General features: G+C 35.9%; 1 protein-coding gene across 2 annotated transcripts in view; it reads left to right on the forward strand.

Annotated features, from left to right (window-relative positions):
* Positions 1 to 26,917, forward strand: part of LOC137926253 (uncharacterized) — a 137,841-nt gene that overhangs the window by 75,673 nt on the left and 35,251 nt on the right. For both annotated transcript variants that reach the window (XM_068769840.1, XM_068769839.1), the window contains exons 2-5: positions 13,197 to 13,407; positions 22,014 to 22,125; positions 25,281 to 25,434; positions 26,150 to 26,252. In XM_068769840.1, coding sequence (XP_068625941.1) covers positions 13,326 to 13,407; positions 22,014 to 22,125; positions 25,281 to 25,434; positions 26,150 to 26,252 — 451 coding nt within the window. In that variant the 5' untranslated portion in view covers positions 13,197 to 13,325. The remainder of the gene's footprint in view (positions 1 to 13,196; positions 13,408 to 22,013; positions 22,126 to 25,280; positions 25,435 to 26,149; positions 26,253 to 26,917) is intronic.

Genomic DNA, 26,917 nt, shown 5'->3' on the forward strand with positions numbered 1-26,917 from the left:
TAAATTGCACTCGGCCCCGTCACGTACGGAAACAGGAAAACCTTATCGCATCAGTAAGGAAATTTTTCGGCCCGGCCTACAGGTGGGGGTAAAACACTTGTACGGGGTTTACCTAAAAGAAATTTGCTTTTTGAATCAAAGCTAAAACATTTGTGTGATAAGCCATCTATTCATCTTTTACTCTTTTTATTTTTTGATTAGTTTGGTTTGACTGATACTTCGATTACTAATGTACATAATATAAGTTCACTTATTTTGTGAAGTTTTTTTTCTTTTGTTTTTATATGTTTACGTGTGCAAATAACATATATATTATAAAACATGAATATCCAGTAGATTAGGATTATTAGGGCTAGATGATGGCAACAGCTCTGATGAAGACCCGTTTGTATCCAACAAACGCGTTTTTTTCGTTTAATCACCTACTTTAGAATCGAATCTTCATCACTTGTGCGGATGTAATGACACCCTGCTTACAAAAATGCGGCTGCCGCTCCGCGGTAGCGCTAAAACATCCTAAAACGGGAGTAGTAAAATTTTTTCGTCAGTAAATATTTTTTGCAACGTTCCTTTACTGCGGGTTAAGTTTTTTTTTTATTTTATAACAATACCAATATTAAAAAAAATTTCACACCGAATAGCAAATGAGGAAATTTAAATTAGTAAAGTTTTTTTTTACTCTTTTACAATAACACTGTATAAAATGCCCACTCTAAAATATGTTGCTTTAATTTTTTTTATATTGGAATGCAACTGGCCAATACCTAATAATTAATTTTAATGTGTAGTTATCGGAATTTTCAAAACGCTTATTGCAGCATTATCATGATTACTATATTACCATTGCGTTAGTTTTTAATTTTAAAAACAAAAACATATCAAGGTTTCTCAAATGAACAATTCAATTTTCTAATATTAACAATTATGTATGTTACATAAGCCGGTCATACGAATTTTGGAAAGACTAAAATATATAAGGCGTGGCACAAAAAAGGTTGGGAAATACTAAATCACATGACATATGGTAAAACCATATAAAACTTCTTGACACTGTATTAGAATTTTGTTTTACATTTTTATTTAATCAACATAACAGCTCTGAGCCTTATAACAATGTTAGGTATTTAATGGAATCAGGCGTTACCTCGCGGAAGTTCATTCTAAGTGAGAAAAGGACCGATGTTTAGCCACTTCCGCACATGCTAGGCACATGCAATGATGACACGTGACAGAGTGATAAAGTAAACGAGACGATGACTCAGCATATTCTGCAGAGCGTTCAACAAACACTGCGACGGCACTGTTCTTCCGTCAGGACCATTCTGATGAACGCGTGCGGCTCCCAGGACATCCGATTTAAAATATTGTGTTGTCTTGTCCTTTTTCTGTATTGTACGTAATATAAAACATGTTGCTTGCTGCATATGTATTGTGACCTCTGTATGTTTACATATTATATCTCGTATCTTTTAAAAAACAATTTCGTTCCAAATTATTGAGTACATACAATGCAATTTAAACCATAATATAAATATATAAACAAACATAATATAAATGTATAAACCATAGTCTTTGATCCCTGTTTAGTAATGTTCTTATTTTTGTTTTTTCATTGTTTGACTATAAATAATTATATGTTCTCAGTGAGATAGTTATAAGGTAACAACTGTAATTAATTTTATATTTCCAAGCTTTTATGTTTGTACTTTCTAACTGCCTTTTGTTACTGTATCTCCAATAAAGTAAATAAATAAATGAGTAAAAGTATAATTAAATAATTTGTACTTATAGCATCTGACGTAGATTTTTTTTAAGACTAAAGGCTCGCAGATTTAGGAAACCTTAGTGTGAAGAAGTTGTAAGAGCCAGAACGGCTACCAATCGAATATAGTCAGTACTTATTGATAATATATTTTAATAGATAGACAGTAAAATATTTAGTTGAAACTTTATTATTTATTTTAACATAGTTAAATAAGTAGGTGACGATATAGTTTTATATAATACTAGCTGATCCCGCAGACGTTGTTTTGCAAAAGAAATTAAAGTTTTTAATTAACAAATGTAAGATAAGGGTTGATCGTAGAGGGGTGAAAATTTAGGTTTGTATATATTTTTGTATGCTGTATCATAATAAAATAAAAACCAAAAAAATTGTCTAAAAAATTAAAAATAAAATTTAGGGGTGGACCACCCTTATCACTTAGGGGTATGGAAAATAGATAGTAGCCGATTCTCAGACCTACTGAATACGCATGTAAAATTTGGTAAAAATCGGTCAAGCCGTTTCGGAGGAGTTCAAGTTTGAACACCGTGACACGAGAATTTTATATATTAGATTTAAGCGAGTAACTTTTGATTATTTATTACTTTTTTGTTCCCATTTAACATTTAGGTGATTAAATATGTAATTTAGATAAATGTATCCTATCCGTGTCAAATGTACTCAAATTTCAATATGTATCATAGCGCTGAACCTGAATGATGGATTATGACCCGTACTGTATTTAAAATAAGACTTATATTTCAACTGTAGGAGGAAGTGTTAGTAACCAACACGGTGTGACGTAAGAAAGGACTGTCTCACCCAGAACGTCTGCCGCAGGAATTCGTCGACGCTCTGTTATCGATACAGTAATTGGGTCAAATACAGAGCTCGCTAGTCGGAGCGTACAAGGAAGGTATTGATAAGTCAGTGCATATTTAACTCTTTGTAAATGAACTACGCAATGATAAGTTTAATGAGAGTCATTTAGGTGACTTACGTGAAGGTTCAAGGTTAACCACAGAGCAATGGAATCAGACGTAGTTTGACAGGAGAACCATGATCACCGACGTACCTGGAAGAAATGGACAGTGCGCGGACACATCGCTTGTGTAACGGACCCAAAAGGTTCTATATTCGAATGTTGATGGGCGCAGTTAGCCGTTTTGGCTTTTACAGCTTCATCGGAGTCGAGCTTTATTAGCTCGCGGATCCGAAATCCGTGCTAAACAAAAAAAAAAAGTTCTCTAATAGCGACCACTGTCTCTAGTGGCGATTTTTTAGGAAGGACTCTGCCCCCCCCCCCCACCCCCATCTATGTGACCCTTGATTATATCATTGGTCCATCTAGTGGATGCCACCCACGCCACATCTACCGACTCGTAGTCACCATTTGTAAAGATTTCCACGCAAACGGTTGTCACCTGCACGGCGATGTGTATCGCTACACAACGACGTAAGACTAGCAATTCTCCGAGCTACATCTGTTACTTTGTAAGAAAAGGACCGACCAATATTTAGCCACTTCCGCACATGCAGTGGTAGTCGTGCAACAAAGTGCACCACCCGCCAGTCCGCTGATAAATGCGTATGCGGCAAACAATGCGAATTACACAACTACCACCGTCAAATTACTCAACACGTGTTTCACCTCTCCACGGGGCATCTTCGGGAGTTATGTTACACCGATTAGTGCCAAAAACAGAGTGTGAAACTCGCTCTGTGTTCACTGTGCTCTCTCCGTTAAAAATCTGTTACTTTGGTTCTTTTGCGGATCTCCTCATATTTGTCTCGATATCGCAGCGAAACTTCAAGCATAGCCTTCACGTTTGATATCTGGGTGATCTTGAACCTTTTTACGAGGTCCATAGCAAATAACTACGTCTCTGATCCGTATGTCTTTTTTGAACCTTTTTTGAAAATTTATTTCGAACGAGACGGTTCGGAGTTCTCCGAACGCAGCCCATCTGACATTAATCAAAAACTATTTTTATGAGTATAAATATGCGAGTGTTTTTGCGCGTGTGATACAAAAATATAATTTTAAGGTAAAAAAAATAGTTAAAATTGAGCGCAGGCTGTTTTCCACTCCGATCCTATTGGAAATCTATGACGAAAATCTACATCCAGGATGCTATCGTATGATTTAATTACACATTCAGCTTCTGAGAAATTTTCAATTATATGTCACTTCGAAACAAAAAATGTAACTATATATCAGTCTCACGTATTTCAACTGTAGATCGTTATTAGTTGTTTATATTTTAAAGCAGTGATTCCCAAAGCTGTCTACATTGATCTCTAGGGGTCTATGACAACCAGCAAGTGGTCTACGTCAGCGAAAAAAAATTGTGGGTCCATGAAATGAAACTGGGCCCACGATATTGGATCTCAACACACTGATAGTATCTTATAATATCAATACATTTACATTATTTATAAAAGTACCTATGAAGTAAAAAATTATGTTTATTTAATGTTACGTATATTTTATATCACAGATACAAATTTTAATTTTGAGTAATTTTAATTTAAATTCAAATAATAAATTTATAAATTACCATGTGTTTTTACTTTAAGTTTTTAACACTAAACTTCACTACAGTTAGTAATTTACAGGAAATCAATATCAGGGCAGTAGGGGGTCTACCCAACATGGAAAAACATGGCAAGGCGTCTACGACACAAAAAAGTTTGGGGAACTCTGTTTTAAAGTGATCAATCAGACAGACTCCATAACTTTCTATAAATCGATTGACAAGTTAGTGAAATGAAATCGTAACTAATTGCGAATTAAATATTGTTTGAAACGAATAAACTTTGACCAACGAATTATAATCAAATTATAATTTGCCAAAAATTGTTTGGCAAATGAAGCCTCCTGGGCACGAAAAATTATAATTCATATGAATATTATCGTTTATGGTCAAATTATTTATCGCACATGCCTTTCGATTGTGAAATGATTTACCGCTAAATTTAACTCGTGCTAACTCACTATATTTAAGAAAATGGTTAGGATCTATTTACTAGACCTATGATTATCTATCTGTTAATTCATTTCTTTTTCTTTCGCTCTTCCTTTACTCTTTCTGAAGCAAGTGCGATCCAAATCAATTTTATTTTTATTTATTATTGTATGATATTTATAATGTGTATAATACATTATTTATTGTAAGTATAAATGCTATATACATATGTATTTATGTTTCTTACACAGTAACTACCCTCGATTTTTATTTCTGCTGTTTCCATACTATGGTTGTCTGTAAGAGATTGCGTCGTGTGATAAGATCGCTCATTGTGCTCTTTTGTTTATTATTATGAAACTTTTTAAATATATCCTGGCTTGTATAATGAAGAATTTTAAATAAATATCTGTCTACTGGTTATGCATTATAATTTTTAAATAACTTTTTTTAATTATTTCCAAAAAATACCTATTTTTCTAATGTTTAATACTGAAATGTTTATATTTTTATTTCTTGCTGAATGATGTTATAAATAAATAGTGGGCAGGCGAACTGTAAACTTCGATTTTGTACAGCTGTCAACGAATAAACTCTGATACAGACCAAACAAATGTCACAGAGATAATTATATTTACTTATGTCTGTACCACGCGGAGCGGGACGGAGCGACGCGTGCGAGCGAGACGCGTGCGAGCGCGGCACGAGATAACTTATCATTTTCGGTTACTTTGAGCCAGAAAAACATGATTTTGTTAATTTTAAATGAAGTTCAAATATACTCTCACGTAACGGGATGTGTTCTAAAAAAACAAAATTTCATTTTATTCATTAAGAAAATTTAAGGGAATTTATTGCTAACAAAGTATAATGTTTATATCAAATTTAAATTAGTATCATTCTTACTTTGTTTGGCTAGCGATGCATTTATCACGACGTTGATTCCACGATCGGAAGCACATCTGATTGCTTCTTGTTGAAAGCCCTGCATCTGCGACAGGTTCTTCCGATGTCGGGTATTGTGTCAAAACAGTTTCCTTTCGGCAAGGATTTTAATTTTGGGTAGAGCCAGAAATCGCATGCTGCTAAATCCGGAGAGTATGGCGGGTGTGGACAGATAGTTTTTTTGACAGTTTGACATTTTCAGAAAAAATTTAATTGCTAAATAATAAATTAAATACTAGCGGGTAAAAGTGAGTCAAGACTGAGGCTCTCAGAAATTCCTTCGCGTTTTGCTACATATTTAAAAGGTGTAGGCTACACGCCAATTGCACTCTGCCTTGTCGAACCAACGGAAACTGCTATAGCCAGCTCGGTAGCGGTCTTAATGCAAAAAAAAACTTTTCGGTTTGAGTGAAACACCAATCAAACAGATATACACAAAACTATCCATTTCTTAATACTGAATTTTTAATTACTTTTCATTTAATTTTATCCACAGACTTACATACCCATTATTAATATATATTATTTATTTATTGTCTAATTAAAAACTATTATCAAATTTAAGTAACTAAATATTTTTTCCCAAAATGCTGTCATTGTCCAATAAGGCAATTCTTAAAAGGTTACACTTAACTGTATAATGCTTGGTCAATATATCGAAATGTTTAATATGTACAAGTCATCGTTTTACAACGGAATGTACTTGTAATAATGATATTACAAACCTTTGAAAAAAAGATAAAGGTTTACAATTACGATTGGATTTATTTTAATATTCGTTGTTGGCACCAGTCGTGAAGAGTCAGTCGTCATCATTTCAGCCGCACCACGTTCACTGCTGGACTTGGGCCTCGCCCATAGATTAGTCCTAGATCTTCCGACTACCGTAGCAAGATCATCTGTCCAAGTTATAGGTGGTCGTTCCACTGGTCTTCGCTTCATACAGCCTCGACGAGCATTTGTTTCACGCGTTTATTTTATTAAACGGTTTTATTTAGATCGACCCGTACGGAATTTGTTTGGGTCAAAATTAGAAATTGTAATTTAAGCACCTTCCCGTTGTCAGATTGATCTGAAATTTGGTACACACATTTAATTTAGATGACAATACAATATAATAAAATCAATAACATTATAAATCTAACATGGCCACCGATACAAAATGGCGGATTACATATTTTTCCTTAACCCCATCAATATGGGTATCAAAAGGGCTACACTAGTAAAACACGATGATTATGTCAAAATTTAAAATTCAAAATGGACGCCGTTCCAATATGGCGGACTAGGTACATATGTTTCCACAACCAATATGGGTATCAAAAAACCGTTTAACTTAAAAGTTTCTTAAATGTATTTATGTTGCTTGACTTTCGCTGCATCCTGGCGGCGGACGAAAATTTGAAAGGCGGAACAAATAAGAACGAAGCTTAGAACCAGTAGAGATGGCGAAGCGTTGTGAACTTCCCCTGCCTCACTTGAAAGACATGACTTAAATCAAGCAAAGTGTTTTAATTTTCTGGCTCATTTTGTAAAATCCACGGGTACCGCTTGGCATGCGGCGATAAGGACTGACCCTTTGACCGCGATATCACTTTCCAAAATACAGCGCTTTACTGATAGTTATATCACATTCCTACAAACTGGTCTGTTCTACTGGATACTCTCTTTTCTCTCATACCTTTATTTGGTATCCTAATGTCCCATTAGCTCCACGTACTTAGGTTGACAAATGATATTACATAATTTATTTATTTACTATTGTATATTACATTACTGTACTATTATAGTTGTAAAGCTCATAATCGCTCAACAAGCATTAGAGGGAGAGGGCTTTGTACTCACCTGGTCGTACGAAATAAATCTACGAAGTCCACCGGATTGGAATGCGACTAATGACCTCCGGTACAAAGTACACCTATCCCTCGATTTACACGGTAGATACGTTCCTGAGAAAAATGTGTAAATCGAAAATATAAAATTTTCAAGTCAAAACCGTGTAAATCGAAAAGCTTGCATAAAATGCATAAAATTGATTTTTTTTTTCAATATTTTTAGGTGTACACAGAAATAAAAATAAAATACAAGTTGAAATATTTAATATATTACGGAAACACTGTTTGTTTATATTTAATCACAATACATTAAACAGAAGAACAAAAAATGAAACCAAAGGTGTTTTATTATCCTTTATCACTGTCAGAAATTGCTCTCATTCTTTTTTTCTGAATCGAAGGTTCGAATTCACTTTCATCAATCCAAGTTGTTTGTGCCGATTCGATGTTTGAAGCAGAAATATTTACATTATGAGAGATGGTAATAAAATCGCTTATTAAAACAAAAAAAAACTTATTTGGAAAACCGTGTAAAAGCGAAAACGTGTAAAACAAGTACCGTGTAAATCGGGGGATAGGTGTATGCACTAATTCATTTTAATGTGTAGTAATCCGAATTTTGTAAAACGCTTTTTATTACTACATTATTATTACATTGTTATTTCTGAAAAAAACAATGATTTTTTCAGATAATGTGTACCATAGATTAATTGATAGAAAATAAGCGATATACTCTTTAAAGATTTTACACCTATAACCAATCTACGTCACAGACATTACCAACTAGACAATTAATTTTGCAACTCTGTAGGCACTAATCGGTGTAACATAACTCTTGAAGATGCCCCGTGGAGGGTTGAAACACGTGTTGAGCGATTTAACGGTGGTAGTTCTGTAATTCGCATTGTTTGCCGCACGCGTATTTATCAGCGGGCTAGCGGGCGGTGCACTTTGTTGCACGACTACCACTGCATGTGCGGAAGTGGCTAAATATTGGTCCTTTTCTTACTTAGGATGGACTTCCGTAAAGTAACGCCTGGTTCCATTAAACATTAATTTTATCACGACTACTATCTAGTCGGCCGTTGGTGGCCAGTCTTTGATTTCGACCGATGACCTATTTAGATTTTTTAATAAAATTACGCAAAACATTATTTGACTACCATGAACAAAATTCAAAGCGCATATTAAAAATAGATCGACAGCTAAAGCTTATTATTCAACAAACGAACATTTAAATGATAAAAATCTTTGGCATTGTTGTCATAAAGTGTATATGTATAAATCTGTATTGTTAAACTTCATAAGATGTGTTGTGGAGTTTCTTCCGTGTTTTTCCACAACTATACCACCTTGCGAAGCAGAGTAAAGTCAAAAATAAAATAGATTAAAAAAATAAATCGATAATTTGTCGATCAATAAGATCAGTTAAAAGTTGGTATGTTGTTCAAACCCATTTTTTATCTATATGTATATAGGTGTAAGTGTAAGTTGAATAATCAGATTGAATGATGTGAATGCACGTAGTGCCCTCTGTTGTGATTAGTAAGACGGTGGAGAGCGAGGTTAACAAGATAGACACGAAATATTTTAGAAAAGAAAGTTTGACTTTTATCTACTTGTCCAGTCCTGCTTTACACAAGATAACTGGCGTGCATACGGATAATAAACGTTACCTACGATGACATTGAACCGTATTACATTTGACTTGAATATTTATTTATTTATTCTTATATTCATCCTATATAATCATACCTATCTTTCGCTCGTGGGGTGGCGAGTGATACGGTTGAAAGAAGTGTAGGAAACTGTATAGAATAAGGTACTTGATAAACTCTGCACAAAATAAATTGTTAACTAATAATAATGAATAGAAAAACAAATGTGTAATAAAGAATTAAGAAAGTAAAATAAATGTGTAAATAAAGATAAAATAAATGTAAAATAAAATTAAAGAATAAAAATAAATAAAATGTACCTAGCCACCTTAGAGTAAGAAGATGATGGAAGAAAGGCGAGGAAAGAAAGAAGGTATAAAAGAGCAAAACGAAAGATATTGTGAAGGACAAAAGTAAAGAATGAAAGATATTGTGACGCGTGAAAGAGAATGATAAATAAAGAAGACTGAAAGAATAAATTATAAAGTCCCGGATCCCAAAAAGTTAGGGGTACGAGAGGCCCCCAATAGCGGGGGCATGAGAATTACAAAAATATGTTTAATTACGATTACAAAAAAAAACTATGTAATATTTCATATTGTTTTGATGATGGGTCTATCGAAATTCAAGACGCACATGAGATATTTAAGTACAGATGGCTTGACGTTTGTATACGTCATTCATCCGACTGCCCAGGAACTTTATGTGGTGACTAACACTTCTACGCACACTGTTCATTTTTCAATAACCATCTGTCAGTAATAAAATTGTGATGACGTCACAGAAGTATTCAGTTGATATAATTGTAAGTCACGCAAATATTCCACAGGATCTATTTTTTTTTAACTGACATGTGTTTGTTTAACTTTAAACCGGTCGATAAGCGCTTATCGCTTGGTCGTGTCGTATTTTAAAAATCATATTTTTGACCAGCGCCGTGTTGATATGTCTATATAAATAAAATCAAATTATTAAAGGTTGACGAGGATATTTTTCGCGGACGCCATTTCAGCCTACCGCGTGCTCCGCAGTGTCGAGGTGGACGCGGTCACGGTCCAGCTCTTCACGAGGCACGGGGGGTTCCCTGAGTGCCTCCACAGGTTCAAGCTCAAGGAGGACCCCTCGTGCTTCTGTGAACCGGGCGTGGACCAGACCGTGATCCACCTTGTGGCCCGGTGTCCCGCATTCGGGGGACTCCGGTTCGACTTCGAGTGCCGGTCTGGTGTGAAAATCAGGGAGGAAACAATAGCCTCCCTGATAAGAGAAGAAAATACCAAAGAAGAGTTCCTCCTACTCTGTAGACAAATAATAAGTATAGTAATAGATAGAAATAAAAGCTAATAAAAATGTAAACAACAAAAATATAAAAAAAAATAATGTAAGACCAAGTGATATTGTAATATTGTATATTGTTTAAATGTAAAAGAGTAATGAGGGATGTATGAAAGGCGTTACAGAGCGAAAGGGAAAGACAGAAGAATTGTGGCAAGAATAAAAAAACGAAAGATCATACGATGTATGAAAGACGAAAATGAAAATATAAAAATATGTGATACCACAAAAAAAAATTATTAAAGGTGTTACCAACCAACCACAATATGTGAACGGCTTCATTAAATCAATAAAGCTTTTTTGTCTATTTCCGTTAAGGCATAACGAAGGTTCTTATGGAGAAAAATGAATGCGTGGGAAATAGTTGATAACTTCATTTCCCATGTAAACTATTAAGTACTTTAAAGCATCTGTCAGTCGTAATATACAGTAGACATGTAAGGATATAAACACCAAAAAATGTCACCTATTTATGATATACGTAATATTACAATGAAAAAATAGAAAAAAATAATATAGCAATTCTTATTTATTATTTTGACATTATATTAATAAATAAAGAACATCTTTAATTACACTCTATTTATTTTATTTTATTAGATATAAGAGCAGTGGGTAAAGAAATAAATGTTTCTGTGTTGAGATTACTAGGTCGTTGTAGCTTAATATGTGTAATACAGTTTTTATAAACCCATTCTATGTGCCATGCACCTAAGCCTGCCTAAAATTCTTACGACCCCCTATGTAAAATAAATACTTATGTTGAAATTTAAAGGTTAAACTATCGGCGGAGTCCATTTCGAATTGCCCTCTTAATTATCAAATTGCCGCCCTGTGAGGAGAGTGCCTCACATCATTATTAACCATCAAAATATAAAATTGATTAATGTATCAGAAAAAATCCAATTCACTGTAAAGTAAATACTGTTATTCCACTTTTCACACTATTATCAAGGCCAAGTAGCATAGTTTCCACTAGACAACTTATCACCTCGATGGTTATCGAATGACTGACTGAGCTCCTGACTCAATAATCAAAACGCTGTTCAACCCCACCACTCTCAATTCTTTTACCGGAAGTTATCACAAAAGAGTGACGGGGTCAAGTAGTGTTGCCATTTAAGAAAAATAAAACTACCCTACCTTATAAAATTATTACGAATGATTAAATGTAATTTTGTAACGAGTAGGTATTTATAAAATGTGAATCTACTATATTATATCAATTTCAACACTTAGCAATTTTATATTTATATGTATGTGGGATGTGATTAGAAAACAAAATTCTAAGCAAATCTCATTTCTCACAAGGTTCTCTTGTCATCTTCAACCAAAAATTACCATAATCAAAAATATGCTTAACTAAAATATAATCTAAACCACACCTGCACACACGCACATACACACATATATATATATATATATATATATATATAACACACATATATAACATGTGATGTGATGACCTATATGTATATAGGAATAATATAAACAAACAGACGGACAATATCGCACCGGAAATATAAACTCGTATGGCCGCGCAGACTGCGTTGAAATAATAAACTTATTGCTGTTTAAGTATCACGCAGCGACTCGCCGGCGATAAAACTCACATTTACTGCTAACTGCTATTCCCAAATTTAATCGATGCTCTGACGTTTCTCTTAAACGAGAGTTGACGTTGAATATTGAATTTTAAATTCGACTTATAATTTATTTATTGTTTTTCGAAATACACCCATGATTATATATGCATCATTGCATGTAAAATCAACGTGAAATGCAGTACGCCCATTTCTCTTTAGGGTTTAGGCTTCGTTTTGTTTGGCTTATCTTTGGCATCTTGAAACTATATCTCAAACACTTACGAATTCGTTCGAAATATACATACATAGAATACAATCAGTAACTTAGTTATAAGCTATATTGTAACCGTAAATTATAATTGTTTAATAGTGGTTCTCCAGTGGTAATAAATACATTTAATAAACTTTTAAGTTAAACGGTTTTTTCATAAACATATTGTGGTGGTTGTGGAAAAATATGTATCTAGTCCGCCATATTGGAACGGCGTCCATCTTGAATTTTAAATTTTGACATAATCATCGTGTTTTACTAGTGTAGCCCTTTCATTTGATACTCATGTTGAGGGGGTTAAGGAAAAATATGTAATCCGCCATTTTGTATCGGCAGCCATCTTAGATTTATACTGTTATTGATTTTATTGTATTGTATTGTCATCTAAATTAAATGTGTGTACCAAATTTCAGATCAATCTGACAACGGGAAGGTACTTAAATTTCAATTTCTAATTTTGACCCAAATAAATTCCGTACGGGTCGAACTAAATAAAACCGTTTAAAAAAGGGGCGGTAGTCGAGGCGCGGGTATACCTCCCACGAGTTTGGCATGTGTGCGAAATCCCCAATCCACCTAGAAGCTTGCGTTTATCAACCGTACCGTTCTGTTATGAGTCTCCTTTAAGAAGCCTTTTATCTTTTTGCCTTTTCTAAATTTTAGGAAAAGGCTTTGAATAAATAAATTAATTGTAAATAAAATGACAACCGTTTAGTGTGGAGGATGGATGGAAACTCGACAGGGTGCGTTGGATTGACGAGGGACTAAGCGCAGAGTGGTGGAGTGGTGGAGTTGGATGTAACAGTTCATCTAATGTTTATCCCACTTGTTTCAGGTACAGCAGATCACTGAAATACATTCCAGGCTCCACGCAACCGTCCTTCACCTCAGCGCAACCACTTCCACCTGATGATACCAAAGTTCTAGAACGTTTTCGTTGGAGTGCCGTGGTGGGGCTGCCAAGATGGTGCCGCAGCAGTACTGCTTGCGATGGAAGCACCACCACACGAACGTGCAGAACATGTTCGCGCAGCTGCTCGAGAAAGGTGAGACCGTCTCGCTGGCTAGGAACAGCCCCCTAACGCCATTTCTGAAATGTCAGACAATTTTATTTTTTTATTTCATTGTATCAATCATTTTTGATGCAAGAAAAAAATGAGCTTGTAACACCAAATTTCCTTTTTGTGACAAGGTATACACTTACCTCTGAAGCATTATTAAATATATCTGCGTTAAAATTCTAAGCATATGTTAAAGCAAGATGGATCAGTAGACTTATTACTATATTAAAGATCACATTAGAGATAAATATGGCAATAGTATAATGGTGATTTTCGTGATTTTCGTAAGGGTTTAAAATGTAACCATCGAGTATCTTACCAGGTTCTTTTCAATTGAATCAAAATTCTCTTTTTGATTTTTAATTTTCTTTCTCTTTTACGATATTTACTTATTTCAACTATTTAAATTATTTTGTACCTACACCGCTTTGGCATATATTTGTAATTCTTGTGCAGATATATATGAACAGTAACAAATAAAAGATGAATAGGAATGTACACAAAGTAACCACAAGATATTAGGATGAACTTGTTGTGACTTTCTCCAGTCTCTATTAAATAAGTGATTACTTTGTAGGCACATGTTTACTATCTGAAGTAAGCAATTGTTTATTGAAACACCTGTGTAACTTCGGAATAATGCAATAATTGCAAAAATCCTCCAAACCACCAAAACTTCATACTATAGTGTAATGGATTTTTAAGTGAAAATACAACTTTGAATGAATTGCTTTAACGACTGTTTAGAAAGCATGTGGAAGTGTTCACAGGAAAAAAACTAGACAAACTTGTGTTCCAACTGTTGGAGTATCGAGCTCGTGTTTTAAGATTTTGAATATTATGGGACTTTTTTATTAGTTCTAATTTGTATCGCTAGTGGTTAGGTTAAGTTAGGTTAGAGACGTTCGCGGGAGTTTAGGGTGGGGGCCCTAAACTCCCACTAGCTTCGGCGACTCTGAGGCTGACGATGGTTCGACGTGGTCTCGAACCATCGTGATAGCACCACGAGGGTTTCGGGGGTAGCGTATCCATGCATACCCCGGGACGGGCTATCGAAAAATAGCACAGCGCGAGGGACGACCGCGTGGCGATCCCTGACCGGGAGATACCGCGGTCCCCCGTTTAGCGCAGAGGGCGACCACCGGGGGGGTTTTAGTGGGTAGGAATCCCACATACCCCTGTCCTCCCCCCCAGAGGCAGGGTATCTTGAATACCAGAAGATTTCCCCCACCGAAACAAAAAAAAAGGTTTGAGACGTTATTATGCTTGCATTCCAGCTTTAGGAGCATTATAAGGCAACAACTATAGCCTAAGTAAGCCCGGGCTGCGGTTTGTTTGCTGTTAAACTTATTGGAAACTTCGGAATCGAAACTCCACCGGACACCTTACAACCAAATAGAGACCCCTCTTAAGCTACTTTAAGCGGTTTTATGCATCATATAACTTACTTGACTTAATTTTGTTACACCAGATGAACAAAAATTCGCATCGATGAAACAATCGATATATTCCGCTACGTTTTGTCAGACCGTTAATACGTGCACGTATATAATGCATTTGTTATCAGTCGCCGTTACCGCCCGAGCCTCGAGTTAGTGGAATCAAATTAAAATTTCTTAAATTAAATCTGATCTGCAGATAAAATGTTATCTGCGTTTTTATACAGCCGTCTGTATTTGAGCATTATTATTCATATTTTTAATGACTTGTTACGTTTATTGGAATATCATTTATTTAAATTAAACTTATTTTTTTTAAATATTGTATTCAAGTTATTGTATTGGTGGGACCAACAAGTAAAGACGTTTCTACGCATGTTGATTTTTGATTGTCTTTTGGTTGCTAATTGCGTACTTGGAAGACTTTGTATGCTAGATGGCAAAAGCTTATTAATATCGAAGGCGAATATATTGTTGATTAGAAATAAAAACTTGTTAAAAATGTAGTCGTGTGAATTTAACTTAAGAAAGCGACATTATTTTCAGGATCTTTTAATATATTGAACAAATTGAACAATATGTCCCAAAAAAAACTACCTCTACAGCTTAGCTAGGGAAAAATGGTTTCAGAATAGAAAACGGTAAATAAGTAGTGTTATTCCCCTAGTGTTACCGTATCCGCTGCACCGCGCCTTGGGAATGGTTGAAGGGAGGGAGTGGGCAGAGGAGAAAGAGAACGAGCAGTTCGTCAATCCGTGAATGTTGTCGGCGGACTGACTAACCACGATGTCTCAATATGCGATCGCAAGAATAATAATAATCATCTCAGATACTAGCGCACAATACAACTGAATGTTGGCAATGCGGAATAGGTGTGAGGAAGTGATCGCACAAACCGTATTTTTAAAAAATGGACTTTGATAGGGCGTCGTTAAAAACTAACAAGACACCAATGATTTTATAAATATAATCATGATGATTAGACGACTTCAACTTACTTAATAATAGTTCACAATGTATGTAATATTATACGTAATTGTAAAAACAAAGGCACGAACGCTAATGTCTCTGGAATATGGATCAGTGTTAGTCCCACAAGTGGCAACTTTGATTGTCAAGGGGAGTGATTCAAAAATGGACTCGTCAGGTGTTTAATCTTTTAGCTTTTAGCTTTAATATAAAGTTATGCATGTTACATAGGTGGGTCGTGAGAATTTTAGAAAGACCAAGGTGGGGCATGACATAAAAAAGGTTGGGAATCGCTGATATACATCCTGCTAGAAAAAAAACATGAAAGACGTCACAAAATGTCGTGATTTATGTCTTTACTTTAAAACGAAGATACTGCACGATAAAATTTCTAGTCTAAGAAATCTCTAAACCACAAATGGAGGCAGCCAGATGAAAGTCAAGTCTTCTTCCTGGCACATTTCTTAGTCCTTTGCATTATGCCGGTAATTTACGATATACTGGACGATATAATCAGTAAATGTTTGATAAAATGATAAAAATAACATAAAATGAATGACGAAACGTCGTTTCGATGCCTTTAAATTGATACTTTGCTTAATTTATTAACACAGTTAGATTTGAGATAGGCTTACCGAATTACGAAGCTGCTTCCTTGTGGACTTACATTTCCGGGCGAGCACCATTTGCTTTTCCACTGCGTTGGAAGGCCGCCGAGAATTTAGATGGCACTTGAGGAGGTTTCCTAGGACTTCGGCTTATGTCACTCAGTACATTGCGTATCAAAGGCGCACAAGGTGGGTCGAACTTCGGCTTGTTCAGCTACCACCTGGCTATCATTACTAAAAATTTAACGCTGGCAGAAGATGAGGAAGAAGATACTGGCAAACGTAAACACGTGATAATAAAAGTAATGAATAAACCTAGTTAAATGTCCATAATATTAAGTTAAAATGAAAAGATTAATTTTTTTTATGAACTATCGAATAAATAAAAAAAACAATGTAATAACTCTCTACCGTACATTAGTAGAGTTTTCTTGGTGTAACTACAAATAAAATCTATGATACAAACCCACTGCTGGTAGATGATGACATTTATTGTAAATGTAAGACAATACAATATAAATGAATCGAGGACATCGCACCCTGTCATGGGCTCGTAAGACAGAAGGGTTCTCGTCCGAAAGAATTCCCACGAAATAAACAAACAATGAGCATAATTAGCGTTTACGACTTCGGTTTATCGGTGTCGATTGGAAAATATAAATAAACAGGATCCCGCGCGTCGCCGTGGGAAATATTTAGGGTGACGACACATTAGGGCGTAATGGCTTTTTTACTGATAATATGCTAAGAAATATTATTTTAAATAATTTAATCTTGTGCTAATGTTCATTTGTATTTCAATTAATAATTTACAAACATTATTTTGCATATAATAGCACGCTGCATGTCGCGCAAAATAGATAGTTCTAAAGTGAAGACGGGCAAATGTAGCGGAAGACGCCAAGTGGCCCATTTGGAAAACTGAATTAAATGAGAAAATAAATGCAAGTTCCTCAATTCCATACTAGATGGCGCTGAATGTATTTTGCATCGCGCTATTGTTTGTACGCAGTAATACGAGCAAATTAACTAGAATATTTTTTTGCCAATTCTTCTATAAACTTAATAAACGGAGGAAGTCAAGACACACAAAGGGTTGTAGTGCCACAGGTAGTAAGAAGTAATAAATGAAAACAGCCAAGTTTTACAAGTAACTTTACATTTATATATTTTTAATGACTTATGCATTGTTGGGGTAATTCCAACCTCTAAGCTGCTGTCTCGTGCGTGGGTGCTTACGTGCCATATATACTATGTACATTTTTTTTTATTTCATTACGATTTTTTTATTATTACTATTAATTCTCATTTGTATCACTCGGATCTTTTCGTTACGGTGTGATTTTTTCGCGTTTAAAAAGCGCAGACAGTTGAAATTCAATTCGGTTCTTTCTTCTGCCAGCTGCGATTCACGACGTTTCATTACTTAATACAGTTAAATTTATATATGTAAAAAATATAATTTATGACTTACTAAACTATACATTCATTTCTACATTATTTTCATTGAAGCTTCCCAAGCGTTACAGACCGTTAAATGCCTTGAGATTTAAGACAATATGCCGGATCAGCTCAACAAAAGATTCTGCAGTACATTTATTCTTGAGGAGGTTAACTCATAGTTGTATTGCCTAGCATAGTTTCAACACTCGTACATGCTAAGTAAGAAAAGGACCAATATTTAGCCACTTCCTCACATGCAGTGGTAGTCGTGCAACAAAGTGCACCTCCCGCCAGCCCGCTGATAAATGCGTATGCGGCAAACAATGCGAATTACACAACTGGCCACCGTTGATTCACTCAACACATGTTTCATCCCTCCACGGGGCATCTTCAGGAGTTATGTTACACCGATTAGTGACACTCTGTGTTTGGCACTGGTCCTTTTCTTACTTAGGATGGACTTCCGCAAGGTAACGCCTGATTCCATTAAATACTCGTACATGCGTCACTATTGTTGTCGATAACCTAAAAAACAGCGGTATGATGTGGTTTTTCGCCATATTGATATCTGTGGAAAATTTGTCGACTAAACAATCCATCGTGGGTAAAGGGCTACCATCAAAGTGGACCGAGGACATAGGTAAGTTCGCGGGAGGTCGATGAATTTGGGCAGATGACCAATGCCCTGCCGTGAGTGTCTATCGGCTGAATAGAGGAACAAAAATATTAAATTGGCCGTGCAATAAATACATTTGTATTTTAAATACAAACATCATGTATACCATATAGCGATAGATACCTCTAATGGTATAATGATGATTATAAAACAATCCAACTACGGTAGTCGGATGAAGCTAAAAGCAGTCCGCTTGCAGCGTCCTATGGGAAATCTTTGGTGAAGACCCATGTCCTGCGGTGAACGTCCTGTGGCTGAAGTGATAATGGCGATGATGAAGGTCGAACGAGGATTTCAGGTTTGAAGGCCTGAACAGTAACACAATTAGATTATTTGGCTTATAATCAAGAAATAATGCATTCGCACCAAATGGCGGCATTTGAAGGGTTAAGTATTTGACATCGTTTAACACGGATGGGTCTCAATAAAAGCGAGGGACGACTGGATTAGTTTTACGACTATCCACGTAATCACGCCGATATGATAATATTTATGGTGATTTTTGTTCCATCGTAAAAAATTTAAATGCACTTTAATTATCTCATATTTTACTAATCTTAATGGAAATTGTATAAAGAAAAAAATATTTATGTCCGTCGATTAAATAAATAAAACGATTATTGATAAACAATTATTTTTTTAATTGAATAAAGATGGCCGCTGAGTACTTAAAGTGGAGAACAGCGTAAGACGTTTGCCCACTAGGTGAACAAACGGCCTTATTAAAAGTTAAATCACTCAACACATATTTCACCCCTCCACGGGGCATCTTCAGGAGTTATGTTACACCGATTAATGCCAAACACAGAGTCATTCCATTAAATAGATAAACAATTCCCAAAATTTTATTATTGATACAGTATAGTCGATGACTCGTGAGGTAATTGTTTTTATTATTGACAAAACACTCGTCCGGTCTTCGGACAGGCTTACTTCAACTGGTCAATGTGAACAAGGCTTTCTAATTTATTTCGATCTAATTGATCAAGGGGCGTGGCTGAGGTGCATAACAAGGTTGAGTCACAATTCTCTTATTTCGAATACATTATTGTTGTTATTAATGCCACGTGATGTATAATACATTGTTGCTTTTAGTAAATGCTCTGTAGAAGGTAAATAATAAAAATAAAATTTAATAATAAGATCGGTGAAGCGGAACGCTAAACAATGTAATAATTAATTAAAAATTAAAATAAACACAAGTAGAAATAAGTATAGAAACAAGTTGTAAACATACGTGACATCAAAGAATGTAGCGAAGAAAGAGGGGCGATCTGTGTAAGGACTGTGAATAATAGGATAGAGAATGCACGAAAAAGATTGAAAGAGTATTTAATCGTAAAGATTGTTAAGGACAAGAGATGAGAATAAAAAATATGTATGATGAAAAATCTCATTGCTAAAAATACTTTCTGTTATAGCTTATTGATAGGGGAACGAGACGGCCACAAAAAGGGGGTGCCATATAAAAAATATACTATTAATTATATTATACTGTCAAATTCGAGACGAGCTACTTAATTTGTATTTGACAGCCATTAAAACAAGAATTTTAGCATTAGTTTTGGCGTACAAAATCAGTCACTGAAATTCGCATTATAATGCTGGTGTTTTTTTATCGCAGTAGATGCCAGTTTGTTTAGAACGTGATTCCTATAGGTTGAAGGAATGCAACTCGCTGCGAGTTATTTTGTCCACCGTTAGGCCTGTTAGATAAGACATTATCGAAATTATTTCGTGACCGGTGGTCCCTTGACTACAAACCAGTTCATTGGTTCCGCACAGATAAAATTTTACTTAAAGCCCTGAGAGTCTAATTCAAAGGTTCTCAGCTTGTGCATGTGGATTCCCATGGGACTACAGGAGGCTCGAAGGGGGTCTACGATAGCGTGACTAAAAATGGTAATTTAAGCGGTAGTACACGAAAAATAATTTGGTTTATTATTTTATTATTACACCGTAACAGTTACGTTACATTGTTACAAGTTCTCTTTAAATAAATCACAAATTATCAAATTTCAGCCGTAACATAGAAAATTGTTGAACATACGTATAAACGAACATATATAAACAAATAATAAATATTTATAATTAATTAAATTATAATAATCCTTGGCAGTGATGTCGCTTGATTATTTTAATTTCATTGATGCTATATCTGATAAGGTATATGTATAAATCTCTATTAAACTTTATTAAAAAGACGTGTTGTTGTAGTGCTGCGAAGCAAAGTAGTCAGAAACAGAATAGACACAAAATTAAAATAATAAGTTTACGATCAGTAAGAGTTCTGTTAAAAGTTTTTTATTATTTTATCTATTATACATGAGAGTGAAATACCCACCCTGTACTACGTTTGATCCGTCGATCGTGTTACACCCTGTATAATAAATGTCGCGGTCAGACTCTCAGATGCCGAGGCCATCTCATTAACATCTCCGTGCATTCAAATTATGTTCTGTAACATAGATAACAAGCATCGTTTTAATTCCATCGTGATAATATCGGACATTACAGTAATTAATCGGTGCACATAAATTATTTGGCCTCCGATTTATTTTACCATGTGATTTAATGGGACCAACGGAATTTTACTATTCGGTACAAGATGCACCCGAATCGAAAACACGTATGAAAGGTAGTAACAGAAAGTGAAGATTTGAAAACGTGAAAAACAATGATCCAGTTGTAAAATCGGATTTAATCCACGTGGTTTTAAATAAATACTTACAAATATGCACCGTATTGTAGTACACAATAAACAACATATAAAAAAAATTCGCAGTCAATTGAAAGCGACCGCAACCTCCGATCATAATATATTGTGGTTTTGCTTGAGTATCTTCCTATACTTCTCCCAGTAAAAACTTACTCTTGTTGTCTTGTGTGTGTAAGCTGAAGAATGTCACTTTGATGACACCTATCATCATCATTTCAGCCGCAACACGTCCACTGTTGGACATGGACCTCCACCATACATATGTAATTGTACCGGTTGGAAACGGTCTGCGTCTAGAGTCGTCCAAGGATCCAAGCTTGTTGGTGAACGTTCTACGCCAAGTCCCGTGGTCTTCACTCCAGAACCATATGGCTCCAGCGGTCATCTGTTCTGCGCGCTATGTGGCCTACCCACTTCAAGTTGCCAACCCGCTGGGCTACGTCGGTCACTTTCCTTCGCCTACTGATCTCCTCGTTCCTAACCACCTGCATTGAAATATATGTTTGTAGACGATCGCTTTCGGTGTATCACTGTTACTTTATTTCCAATCCTTCTGTATCTGGTTGTGATCTAAATCGTGATCTTATCTAGCTTTGTTCCTCCATCTGGTCTGATTCTCTGTGACTCAGAAACATTCATAATGAGAGTAATGCACGTCACTAGGTCTTTTCGACAATGACTTTCTGAAAATTTTAAATAACGGCATTAAATTAAAAAGAAATATTATAATGTTTCAGAGCGCTTCTGCGACGTGACGCTGTACTGTTCGCCAAGTTTTGCGACGCAAGTGCCCAACAAGGACACCGTGGAGCCAGAAAACATACGGGGCGTGTCCCTCCGGGCGCATAGGTGAGAACTCTCTGTCTCCTATTAGAACAAAAATCATACAGGTAGTTTGAAGAGTTGCTCATCTGAAGTAGCATGGGCAGGGCATATCGCTCATGCTATCGAGAGCCGTTGTGGCAGAAAAGTTCACGAGAGAACAACAACATAGTCAAGGTTGTGGGAAAACGCTGCCGACTAGTCGTGGTGACGGTTTTGGTAGCGGAAGCAAATGCATTGTAGCGGACCTCTATCGACTACCTGGCATCGAGTTCAAAAGTGCCTTCGTGCGAGAACAGCTGGTTCAGCTTCTCGTTTTAGTGATCGCTTTCACAAACAGCCTTAATACACGAATTAAAGGAATTAATTTAAACAGTGTATAAATAATTAAAAACCCTTTTCACTGTAGTAAGATTTTTATATTACATTTTTATGTATTTTATTTAGCGCGATAATTCGGCGACATTAAACGGGGAGTTTTTTTTATAAATCGTATACTTGTACACAGTTGCTGTAATGGTGTTACTTAAAATTTATGTAGCCTAGACAAGGGTGTAGCGCAATCTTTTCCATAGCGGGCCCCACACGGGGGCAATTCGAAAGTGGACTCGACACTAGTTTAACTCTTACGCTTTAACATAAAAATTATAGATATATATGGTTTACTGCACCAGTGAATTTTAAGGTACTGCGAGAGAAATTTAAAAGTATTTTTTAACAGTCTTGGTGTTCATTTACCTTTATCATACCAACACTTACTAGGTACTTAGATACCATAGCTGGTCAAATGACCCGACTTTGTTTCGTGCTATAATGTTTGAAATAGATATACGATATACGACAAGTATTACCTAAAATAAACAAAATAAAAAGATAGTATGAAAGCCGTAGAGTAATTAGTAAGAAAAAGTAATGAAGTCAAATGATAAAAGCAATAAGACATTTACTAGCATTTTCAAAGCAAATGTTGATAATTTGTTGTTTGACCCGTTGTAGCATGTTTAGTATCAATAATTAATTTTTCGAAAAAACATTTTCTTACTATATTAATATAAGTTATTCATTCAAAAGTGGGTGGCGGATGCAAAGATTAAGTGTTTTCAATCCGAGAGTACATAATATTACATATCACAGGTATACTTTGGAAAATCTATCTCGACTTTTCATTTAAAATGCGTAGGAACTTTAATTTATTGCACTAACCTTCCGAATAGTAATATCCTCTATTCATCTAGTCATAACGATAAAACACCATCGCCGGAACAGTGAATTACAGACGAAACTGATTAAATTAAAACAACCTGTCTCTTATTGAACATCAGCGTAAAAAAAATTATATTCTTAACAATTTTTATTGCCTAACCCAGAGTTCCCCAAACTTTTTTGTGTCGTAGACCCCTTGCCATGTTTTTCCGTGTTGGGTAGACCCCCTACTTACCTGATATTGATTTCCTGTAAATTTCTAACTGTAGTGAAGTTTAGTGTTAAAAACTTAAAGTAAAAACACATGTTAATTAAAACATTTATTAATTGAATTTAAATTAAAACTACTCAAAATAAAATTTTGTATCTGTTATGTAAAATATACGTAACGTATTAATATTTTTTTACTTCATAGGTACTTTTATAAATAATGTAAATGTTTTGATATTATAAGATAGTATGATGTAAGTAAATAGGTACTATCAGTGTATGTGTTGAGATCCACTATCATGGAACTCCATTTTCATTTCATGGACCCCAAATTTTTTTCGCTGACGTAGACCCCTTGCAGGTTGTCATAGACCCCTAGGGGTCGATATAGACCACTTTGGGAATCACCGGCCTAACCTATCATCCCGTATCTGTGAGATCGAACTCACTCCCAAATGATATCGTTATAGCCCATCTATGGTACCAATGTTTAACGACGTCCCACGGAAACATATTAACTGAAGGTTAACGGCTAGAACATTCGATGGGTTGATCGTAAAACGTGTGTTATGTACGTCGCTTCTCTGTGCTGCTCGCCATAATCATACCATAAACCGTCAGAAGCAACAAGCTATATAGATAACATTATGTGGACATTAAAATTAAAATCACACTAGTGTTTTATTACCTTTATCTATCGTCTTACACCTAGCGATGGACGGTTAATATAAATTTTAGTTTTGATTGCAGCTTAAATGAAGCGAACAGCGTCCAAGGTGCACGTGACAACAACATTAAAAGCGGCATTAAAATACATTAGTGTTTAAGAAAAGGACCAATATTTAGCCACTTCCGCACATGCAGTGGTAGTCGTGCAACAAAGTGCATCGCCCGCCAGCCCGCTGATAAATGCGTATGCGGCAAACAATGCGAATCACACAACCGCCACCGCCAAATCACTCAACACTTGTTTCACCCCTCCACGGGGCATCTTCAGGAGTTATGTTACACCGATTAGTGCCAAACACAGAGTCAACTACTATCTATCTAATGGCATTTTATTGCACGACTACCACTGCATGTGCGGAATTGGCTAAATATTGGTCCTTTTCTTACTTAGGATGGATTTCCGCGAGGTAACGCCTGATTCCATTAAACAATAGTATTTGTTCTATCAAAACAAGACTCTTCCTTCCCAGGTCATGTTCCTCACTACTGAGGATCGTGCCTCTTTTTTGTACAGTTTTTGGTGAACTATGTAACACCATTTGTCTGCGGCAGTATGCTTCAGCTCCTGTAGTGTAGAACGTAGTTGGCATCTAATCTGACCAGCGCAAGAAGCTGCGGTTTCCTGGTCAACGTTTATCTACCTGGTCCAGAGATCAAGAGCTTTTGTAAATTATTACAGCTTTTTCCTGTGACCAAAAAACTTAAAAATCTCCCTTGAATGTAAGGCCAACGGGCAATATCCATCAGTATCGATGCTAATAAGAATAAACAGCCGATAAATGTTACACATGTATATGAACGTATATATGTTACATATATTTTCGTATTTTCTTCCCTACTCTTGTCACATTAGGTTTTGTTAAAACGTTGATGGTGACTTTATTACACTTTAAAACACAATATATTTGGAAATACATTGAGTCGTTTTAACTCATAAAAATTGTTTTTTTTTTTTATATAAGTTATGTTGGAAGATGATGGATGCAAGCCACTTCCAACTGATCTGGTATACAGCTGAAGTGATTGTGGTGGTGTTGCAGGGTGGTGCTAGCGGCGTGCTCGGAGCTGCTGGGCGCACTGCTGGGCGCCCACGAGGCCCATGGCGAGCCCGTGCTGGTCATCGACGGCGCGGAGCCGCGGCACCTGCGCGCGTTGCTCGACTACATGTACACCGGCGAGATGAGCGTCCACCACGTCGGTGCCCTACTTACACTTATACACACCCGGCTTTTTTTAAAAAAGGAATATATTTATTTAAAATTCGCTGTGATTGGGTGATGCCCCCCATTAGGTGGACTGATGATAATTAAGCGTTATGAGAAAGATTTATTACAATAAATTTTATGTGTAAAGGGGATTACTATATCAACACTAGTAATCATATGTATTACATCACCGATTTTCCTTGAAAAAGATATAGATATTATACAGATATATAAACAAACATAATATAAGTTTATAAACCATAGTCTTTGACCCCTGTTTATTCATGGTTTTTACTTGTTCGGCATTAAATGTTTTCAGTGAGATAGTTATAAAGTAGCAATTGTAACTAATTTTATATGTCTATGCTTCTATTTTGTACTTTCTTACTACTTTTTGTTACTGTTTATCTCCAATAAAGTAAATAAATAAATAAATACGGAGACAAAGTCTCTTCACCTTTCTCGAAGGTTGTATTATAGAAACAGAGAAACTGCTATTTTTTACTGTGGCCTCCTCTTAGTTTATGACATTGTTGTTATAGTGCTATTGAAACCGTCTAAGGTATGGGCGGCGACGGAGGGAAGTATTGGCCATATAACTTCGTTCGGTAATTTCCTCGTTCCCCACACCGCTGCTCTCTCCTAAGGCGCGGTACAGTCGTTTCGGTAGCTTACGTGTAACGCAATTGTATCTGGTGTTGCAGTCCCAGCTGGCGAGCCTGCTAAAGACGGCCGAAGAACTGCGCATCAAGGGTCTGACGGATCTTCGGTGGAACAACAAGGACGAGCCACCGCATTGCGACACGGGTGAGCAGCTGCGGCTGATGTTATTAATGACGTCACTAAACCATCTTTTCTAGAAGATTCCTGATCTCTTAGATCTCGCTGGAAGAAATTCAATACTTATGTTGCATCCATCCAGCAATCGTTTGCAAATATTATATGCTTTAGTTTAGAAAAACTATCTCTACAGTGTAAATCTCACATAGTCACTGAAACAATTAATTTATTGCAAACTTAATTACCCGCATTGGTATCATTTCTCTCTTAACTTCAATTTTAAGATTGATAATAGTAATGACCGGCTATAAGATGTGAAAATACAAATAACTGGGTCCTTTACTAAAAGCCACCATTATATTATGTGTTAAGATCTGCAGCAAGCTGAGTAAGGGTTCATGTTAATTATAAAGTATTTCCACTGTTCACAAGGTTCCAGAGGAGGAGCAGCATCATCCTCTGTGTGCCAAAATACCACACTGCGGTCGCCAACTCACCACACAAGCCTAGAGATCATGGTTTACGACCATACAGTGCCCGACGATAAATATTGCTCATCGACCTTTGGAAAGAGACAATTGGCTAATTTCGGCTTCGTAGATCACTATCTCTGTCCCCCACTACCTATGTGACGTTTTGTCCATCATTATTTTTCATACGACAGAGATAACGAAGCCGAAACTAGCCGATTG

This window comes from Battus philenor, unplaced genomic scaffold (assembly GCF_028537555.1).
Source record: "Battus philenor isolate CCGP_79_NKW_IND1 unplaced genomic scaffold, ilBatPhil1.0.hap1 SCAF_29, whole genome shotgun sequence".
Classification (NCBI taxonomy): Eukaryota; Metazoa; Arthropoda; class Insecta; order Lepidoptera; family Papilionidae; genus Battus; species Battus philenor.